This window comes from Sinocyclocheilus anshuiensis, unplaced genomic scaffold (assembly GCF_001515605.1).
Source record: "Sinocyclocheilus anshuiensis isolate Anshui unplaced genomic scaffold, SAMN03320099.WGS_v1.1 scaffold6058, whole genome shotgun sequence".
NCBI lineage: Eukaryota > Metazoa > Chordata > Actinopteri > Cypriniformes > Cyprinidae > Sinocyclocheilus > Sinocyclocheilus anshuiensis.
The window spans coordinates 1,141-10,051 of NW_015558754.1; the positions used below are offsets into that span (position 1 = coordinate 1,141).

An 8,911-nucleotide genomic window follows, 5' to 3' on the forward strand; every position below is an offset into this window, starting at 1 on the left:
CGAATCATATTATTCTCCCAACATCCCGCGCAGTCACACACTCTGCACTTGCCTATCAAGTCTTATCCCGCGCCGCACTCTGTTGCGTCGGGTCTCGCGGGAGCAGGTCTCCAATCCACTGGCACTTGACTCGACAGTGCGTGTGCTACATCCTTTTTACAATCACTACATTATAAAACACTGCATTCTGTCAGCAATGTAACGTGGAAGTAACGTATAGAGACCTCGGTTTGTAACTATAGCCTACTCTAATTACTATTTTGAAAATTATAACACGTTAAATTACTCCGTTACTAAAAAAGTAATCAAATTACAGTAACGTGTTACTAAGTAATGTGTTACTGCCCAACACTGCCTGCCTCATTGTTTAATGTATTTAGTTAATATATTATGTCTAACGGTTAGTGTTAATTTTGTTAACACTAGACTTAGTCCCGGGCTAGAATGTAGAATGTTAGTTTTTATCATATTTAGTCAGCCTTATCCTATTTAGTTTTTAGTCAAGTTTTAGTCAACTAAAAGTCTCAGCATTTTAGTCCAAGAAAATCTAAAGTATTTTAGTCTAGTTTTAGTAGAAGAAAACCTGAAGTATTTTAGTCTAGTTTTAGTCAATGAAAACTTGACATTTTAGCAATAAGATTAGTATTAATCAACCGTACAGCAGTATTAATTTTGGCAGCCATTTTAATTTAGTCTTAGTCTTACTCAAATATACATTTTAGTTATCATATTTAGACAAACTTGTCCTGTTTTTGTTTATTCAATGAAATGTATGAGCATTTTAGTCAGTTTTTTTAGTCAATTAAATATTAGTCACATTTTCGTCATTCTGTATAATCATTAAACTGATGATTTTTTTCTCAAAATTATAATCGTAATTATTGTTGTCATTTGAGAAATTTACTTTTGCATTTCAGGTAGGCCTATTGCACTTTCTCAAGTAAGCACAAATCAATAGAATGTGGACACATTGTGTATTTTACCTCATCTAGTGTACTGATTTATTGTAGGCTTTTTATTATATAAATCAACACCAAAGACTATGCAATCTCTCTGTTTACATTATGAAAACAGCTAAAACAAACGAAAAATATTATAACAGTGAAATTCCTAGTAATTGCAATAGTCTATTTCTCTGTTAAAACAACAGCGATTGAGTAAGTTTATTTATTCAGCGATCACTAACAATATAGTCGAGATCTCATTACAGAACACTGACCGGCTGAGTGACGCTTTCATATAGATCGCTAAACTCCAGCTTGTTTGTTTTTCAGATCATCTGCTGCGGCGCTTCCGCAAAGAGGAATGAGCGCGTGCGCATGGTTGCCAGATTGCTTAAAATAAGCAAAACACACCGGGTTTTTGGTAAAGTTTTTATCTTTTTGAATAAATTTTAGTCTCGTCTTATTTCGTCAACGAAATTGCATGTTGATATAGTCTTAGTTATCGTTTATTGACCTTGTCGTCTCGTCTTTAGTCGTGGGAAAAAGCTCGTCAACGAACATTTTTCGTCATAGTCTTCCTTAACGAAATTAACACTGCTAAGGGTGTATTATTTTGTTTATTTCCTGGGAAGGCCTCATACAGGCAAATATGAAACTGCTGCATGTTGTAGAGGAAATTAAGGAATTGTCCTATTGCAACTATGCCTTTACTTTTTACGTAATACCTTTGTATTGTAACCAAATACAATTGTTATTGGTATTGTTTTATTGAGAAAGTGGTTTATTAAGAAAGTGGTTTATTGGAAAAAAAAGAAAGTGGAAATTTGTTTTATAGAGAAAGTGGTTTATTAAGTAAAACACCACACTTGTTGTTTTAAGCATTTATTAAGAAAATGTGTATAACATGTATAGGCTAAGCAAGAGCGCAGCTAGAGATGACACATGTATTAGCAAGAGCGTTGTAGAAAAAAAAGAAGGTGGGCATTACCTCAGCTGGTGTGTTTCAGACAAAGCGTAGAAGACAGCAGAGCAAAAAATCCCAAAGAAAAAAAATGAGAAGATGCAAGGCCTTTTATAAACAACTTCTTAGGGGATTTCCAGTATGATGTCACAAGACATTGGGATCCACCTGCTGTCTATAAAAGACTGAAGTATGGTGATGAAATCAGATGCTGCTTCGAGACCACCTGAAGAGCCTCTCCGGCACCAGAACCATCGCTGATATTGCCTTGAGCAAAGAATATCTGTACTGCTTACTTACTAATTGTAATAATAAACTGACTTGTATTTATATAACACATGTCTGCCTCCCCTGGCATTGATTTATAGCTAAGTCAGAACAGACCACGGAGAAGTCTTCTGTGACCTGTTTTGTAAGTATGAATTCAGATACTTATGAGATAGGACAGATTCAACTTACTTTACCTAACCTGAGAATAAATAAAATAAGGTAGAAGGTGTAGGAAATTTAGCACCCTAAAACAATATATATATACAGTGGTGTGAAAAAGTGTTGGCCGCCTTCCTGATTTCTTATTTTTGATTAATCAGTTAAATGTTATAAGAGGTTAAACTGTAAGTTACCTTTATGGTTAACATGTGATAAAGGTCTGCTAAGTTCACATTACGAATAAGACTTATTCTGGTATCACCATTGTAACAGCTTCCATTACACACCGCTTTCAGTTCAATGCAGTCTGTGTGGGCTAGTTAATACAAATATTAGTGTGAATGTCTCTCATTCATTTGCAAGCTTAATTTTAAACATACCTGTCCTGCTACAGAAGAAATATTGGCTATTTTTATGTAACTCCTAGTACAGTTCAGTTCCATTAATAGCTCTTTAAGGGCACAATAGTGCTACTGGTTCCCAAATCCAGAAAAAGGCAATTGTTTTCAAACTTAAATAAGATCAATGATCTCAGGATACCTATACTGCATCTAAATCCATTACTTTAGTTACTAAAATTCAGTGTTTTATCAGGTGACTTATTGAATGCAAACATATCAGCAGGCATTTAGCCATTTTATTCAATGTTATGAAAATCAACTATAATATGGATTTATATTGTTTTCATGCTATAAGACCAATTCAAACAGGGAAAGCAGAATATAGCATTGGCTGGAAGGACAGTTCAACATCAAAGACTGAAACTAAAAACTTCTAATTTCAGTCAGAGTTCCGTTCGTTTTTTAGGACCTTCTCTTTTAACAAATCCAGTATAACCTGCCTTTCCTGACTCTCCAGCTCAAACCGACGTTCCCGTTCTTTTCTTTCTGCTCCGAGACGCTCCCGATCCAGGGCAATTTTACTCCTCTGGATTTCTAGCTCCTCTCTTCTCAGTGCCATTTCCTCCTCTCGCAGACTCTGCTCTGCTTCAAATCGCTTTTCTAGGAAGCTTAGGATCTCTGAGTAGGTCTGGCAGCAGCACTGACATGGCCGTTTGGCTGTGGGAGCTGTGAGCTCAGCCTCCTCCTGCTCCTCAGGTTCTGGGCTGGCTACCACTGATAAAAATTGCACAAATGTAGAGTATGTAAAAGACAATATTTATGTATCTTTAGTATGTTTATGTAAGAGACAATAAAATCTTAAGATCTACAATCTTGGATTGTTGTTTAATGATCTATGAGATGTGTTTATAATCATTTCTAAACTAAAGACTCCTTACCAGTGGGGGGAGCTGTTGTTACTGACAGCACAGTGGATTTGTCAGGCTCAGGCGATGATAATTCCTCCAGTGCTCTTTTCCTGAGTTCGTCATCTTGGTATTTACTTTCCCCACTGGCCAGAAGATTCTTCTCTGCCTCCAACTCCAGAACTTCGTGCAACAGGTCTTCTTTCTGTGCATACAGGCGTTCCGTACCAAACCTGAACACCAACAACTCAGATCTAATAGCTTTTGTATATACACAAAAAGCTACTATAATGAACCCTGTAACATTTTTCTTACATTTTTTAAAAAGCATTTAAAAAAAGATTTTAAAAGCATTTTTCTGTGCACATTTAATTGACTAGTGTCAAGTCATACTGTTTACCTCTTTTAATTAAGGAACCTTGAAATACAATTAATCACAACATTTATAACCATTTCATGATTAAAAATGCACTAAATAATATTTCTTGTTTCACAGTTTGAAACATGAGTGTTTTGGACTTACTGACACTTGCAACATCAAGCAAAAGCAAATGTTTTCAGTTACAGATTTTTAGAAATATTCTGTTTAAAACTCATGTTGTTCTACATACAAATTGTGTTACCAAGATAAAGTGTGTAGTATTTAATTAATCTTCACATGTGATTAAATACTCATAGTTAAGAGTAAAGTACTGTTCATTTATTTACTTCAATTCACTTATATATTTACGTATTAATTAATTTATTTTCACTTTATTTACCTCAATTCACTAATTTCAACTGGAAAAAGTACTTAGTGCACTTTCAAGGCAGCTAAAAAAGGGAAGTTGACCTCTTCTAACCTGCGTAGACTTGCAAAGTCCTGTTTTTTATAATAATCCAGCAGTAGCATGGTTCTCTCCCTGCATCTACGTCCATCCACCTCAAAGTTCTCATCCTGTAGGGTCGCAGTAATAATTTCACCCACCCTTGCCCAGATCCGGCCTGACTCTTTAGAAGTGAAGGGGTTCTGTGCTATCACCTCACGGAGGAGCAGGATGTCATGACGTGCTGAAAATCGCACCTGACGTTTACGAGGATTAGAAGAAGGTCCAGCAAGAGAGAAACCTGCACAAAGACAGAAATATGTGAGAGACTGAGAGTAAAATGTGGGCAGTGGATTTTCAAACATTTATGCATATGTTTATCTGTAAATATTCTTTCATATACTGTAGCAGCATTAATATGCCTTTAGATTTACCAATTTCCACATGCATCAGTAACAGTTTATTACAGTTATTATTTTAATTATTTAAAGTGTATGCAAGTATACACGTGTCTCTTTCACGTTTTTTCCCCCCTCAGTCCAGTAGTAGCCTATGCCACACACCTTGATGAGGGTAATGTGTTGTATTGTCTATTTAAAGAGTTATTCTTTACTTTTCTGAGTTAGGGACATTATTTTGACTTGTATGTTACACTTATAAAGACAAATACACCGTTTTTTCTGTAACACAGAGCGTCATCATGGTGCTTTATTAACTACTGACACACTCCCAACTGGGCAGCGCAGGCTTTTACAGCGCGTTGACTGTATGATGTCGCTTAGCATTGCAGTGCAATGCAAAAGTACCTATGCACTACAGAGAATCTGAAAAAAAACAGATTTTAATGATTTTAGATTCAAGAACACAATCAGTGCGTTTTATTCTATTCAAATGTTGAATAGAGTAGATACTATAGATTCTACATTCAAGAATATAATGAATAGATTTCATTCTATTCAAACGTTGCTGTTTTTCGGCAGGTCTTACCGCGTTCCATGTTTTCCCGTCAGTGTATGTGTGTCAGCTGATACGCACAAACTGCTGAGGTCACTGTACACGTCCGCTCACCAGTACAGGTTCCATTCTGACGTGTACCTCAACTTCTCGGGAAATCTGGCATAACTGGGAGAGAAGGGATTGCAGGTGCTCCTTTCATCCTCAAGAGGGCAGAAGATGGTCAATCAAGCCATTTTAGCTTAAAACCGTGCGCTGGTCTTTTTATCACCACATCTAAAACAGACATGTCAACTCATATGGAAAGTTGAAATTATTTATTTATTTATTATTAATTATTTATTTAATTTCCAGTAAAGATGACACCATCTCACTGACCAGTAAACAATTCTCAAGTGGATTTAGTTTATCCTGAATAAGAAAATGCCTATACAGTCCTATATACATTCCTTTAAAAAAAACGTGATTTTAAAGCTGCTGTGTGTAATTGATTCTCCACCAGCGCCACCAGACAAAACTGCAATCTGTTGAAGCAGGCTTACTGGTGGACATGGCTCAGTCGCTGGAGTGACGGGAATACCTGTCTGTCCAAACAATAATGAGGGGCTTCCCTCTCAGAAAAAGTACAAAGAGTACAAATCTGTCACTGGGCAATGCTTTGTACCTTATTTAACCCTAAAGAGTGTGTATACCTTCACATTACCTTTTTAAAGTTCCATTGACAGCTTTTGTGCTTTTCTGTTTTCTGGCAGTGGTGGAATAATTGAAATTTGTTTCAAAATATTAAAGGTGCTGTAAGTGATTTCAGCCATATTATTAAGCACACACCCTCTTTCCAAAAAAACCCTCTCTCTGAAGTAAAATGTTTGTAAAATTATTGACAGGTCTTAGGATGTTTGTGATAGACTAATTTTCTGAATGTCTTTAATTAAGGCTTTTAAAAGGGATTTTGCTGGTGGGGAGTTATTTAATAGACTTGGATATATTGCAAAGGATGCAGATGGACCTAAGTGAGAATGAAAAGTTTGAAACAGGCGAGCAGTTCATTTCAGAATCATGCTAGTGTCACGTTGCACACACACGAGGGACGAGGAGACGCTGGAGAATAGCTAGGCTAAATTTCCCCCAAAAATTTATTATGTACCACATTATAGAAGTAATCACAGTAAACCTGTACATTATTACTGTATTTTATACTTAAATGTCTTAGCTACTAAAGAAGTAATGTGTTGAAGGAACATACTGAGCAGCGATGCCACAGGACTGCAATGTTATGGAGCATCACTTAACCATTTCTCCTGTGTTTTTCTCCTTCGCTATCTTGCTTTCAGAACGAGAACCACCTGAAGACTCCCTGTAAAGAGACATCAACCTCACAATGAGTCTCTTCACTGGTTTTGGCAAGTCTTTCCCTGCTCTGTGTCTTTGTGAAAAAGTGCCAGTTCCCTAGTATGATTCCATCACATTTTGTTGGTGTAATCTATAGATTGCTCCTGCTGATCCAGCCTCTTATGAAGACTTCAGATGACCCAATGTAACAGGGAAAAGAAATTTGTAATGAATTATGTGCCAAAATGTTTGTTCATCTTGCAAAATAATTCTAAGATATGAATTGAATAGAATGTATTAAGTGCATATAAAAGTTAGGGATATGGGGACACCTACAGGTGACTAAGGTAACCTATCAGTGGAGTCAGTTAAAGGTGGAACACAGAAACCTTCTTTTGTGTGTAAATTTCCTCCCTTTGAGTGACATTGTGGGAAAAAATGATGACGAAAGTGTATTTTCTGTAAATGATGACGTTTCTGATAACTGTTCTGTATCCTCTGATGACTCTGTACCTGATGATGAAGGCCTAGTAGTGGCTGACAATGATCCGCAGACGGTTGAGTCATGTAATGCTCACGACTCAGCTGCAGTTGTTGATGTTCCATCACAAAGCGTGGTCTCTGGAAATGTCTCTCCAGATCACCCGGTCTGTCAGGGAAGTCATGAAGAAAGTAATGTCTGTAATTCTGACCCTGATGTTGATGGTACAGTTGATGGTACTGAGTTACCGGGTCAAAGGTCAAAGTTTGGCAGATTGTTGAAACCAGTGAATCGCCTTATTTCTTCTATGAATCAACACACTTTGTTTTAAAACAGAAAGCAAACTCTGGGTAAATTGTCTATTTCAGTCCTTAGTCTGAAGTATTGAAGTATTAAATTCAGTGTATGATGTCAATATGTGTGTGTAGGAATAGCTAAGATGAAATGTAAAAGGCACTTAATTTGGGTCATGATTAAGGAGGAGTGATATGCGCAGCACTTCTTCCTGTCAGTTCTTTATATGAACAGTTGTTACTGATCAAAAGCATTATGCTAAGAATGGCAATTACAGTTTGTGTTTTCAGAAGGAAAAGAAAAAAAAAAAGTTTTGTTTGTGTTTTGGTTTTTATGTTTACCACATTTTGGCAAATTCAGTGGGGGAGAATGTAACAGGGAAAATAAATTTGTAATGAATTGTGCCAAAATGTCTGTTCATCTTGCAAAATAATTCTAAGATATTAATTGAATAGAATGTATTAAGTGCATCTAAAAGAAAGGGATATGGGGACACCTACAGGTGACTAAGGTAACCTATCAGTGGAATTGGCCATTTTCTCCTCAGTCGCATGAAAGCCGTTGAGGAGAATGGTAGGTGTAAAATCTCTCTCCGGTCGAACAGAAATAAAATGTTTTCAGAGATGATTTGATTTCTCTTTAAGATCAAAATTGTTATTTTAAAAGTATTTTATTTCATATTTGAGTCATAAGAGATATAGAGTTGACGGACAATTGATGTTTTATTCTGAACGCACTGTTGAGTGCATTAGGAGCACATGGTATTCGTTGTGTTTCTGTCTCTGTATTTTCTCGTTGCTTATTTTCACATGTATATTTATTTTTGACAGTTATGAGACCGGATGAGCTGTATTTCATGTCTGTTTGGTGTCATTTCATATATTCCAGGTATGATGTACTAATGTTCTTATGATGTTATATTTTCTATGTTCAGAAAACAACAGAAAAAGAAATTGAGCTCTTAATTATGGAAAAAACTGATTTATTGTTTGTTGAACTGGTAAATCAGTCGCATGAAAGCCGTTGAGGAGAATGTTATGAGACCGGATGAGCTGTATTTCATGTCTGTTTGGTGTCATTTCATATATTCCAGTAAATGCGATGAGTGAGCTCAGCCTACGTCTCCGTGTTGTCCTTTCCGGAAGGGTCGAAAGAAAGAACCAGAAAAGCAGGCAAGCAGGTGAGCCCAGAATAAATGCAACACTGACTACAGCTCTTTTATATCATTGTCTTTGTCCATTAAGCTGCATTATGTGTTTTATTTATAATGATTTTCTATAGGAGGAAAATGTTTAACGTGCAATTTAACGCATTGCGTTCTGTCTTAATACATTATGCCATATTAAGTGTTTATGTTTTTTTACAGGAGGAAAATGCTTAACGAGAGACTTTGTGCATTGCGTTCATATTCTGCTGTTCTGTGGCCACGGATTTGCGGGTCTTGTCTTTTTCTTGCAGGACCCTGTA

The 8,911-nt window shown here is 36.4% G+C and overlaps 1 protein-coding gene and 1 long non-coding RNA gene across 2 annotated transcripts; one reads left to right on the plus strand and one right to left on the minus strand.

Annotated features, from left to right (window-relative positions):
• Positions 1–2,866: 2,866 nt before the first annotated feature.
• Positions 2,867–5,449, minus strand: LOC107681484 (uncharacterized). Its single transcript, XM_016477793.1, has 4 exons — positions 5,374–5,449; positions 4,423–4,687; positions 3,614–3,813; positions 2,867–3,449 (listed from the first exon to the last, which is right to left on the minus strand). The coding sequence occupies exons 1-4, from the start codon at positions 5,381–5,383 to the stop codon at positions 3,115–3,117; spliced, it is 810 nt and encodes a 269-aa protein (XP_016333279.1). The 5' UTR covers positions 5,384–5,449; the 3' UTR covers positions 2,867–3,114.
• Positions 5,450–7,974: 2,525 nt separating this feature from the next.
• LOC107681483 (uncharacterized) lies at positions 7,975–8,607 on the plus strand. The gene is made up of 3 exons (XR_001633259.1): positions 7,975–8,017; positions 8,275–8,332; positions 8,538–8,607. It is a non-coding gene; the product is annotated as an uncharacterized LOC107681483 (long non-coding RNA).
• The last annotated feature ends 304 nt before the right edge of the window (positions 8,608–8,911 follow it).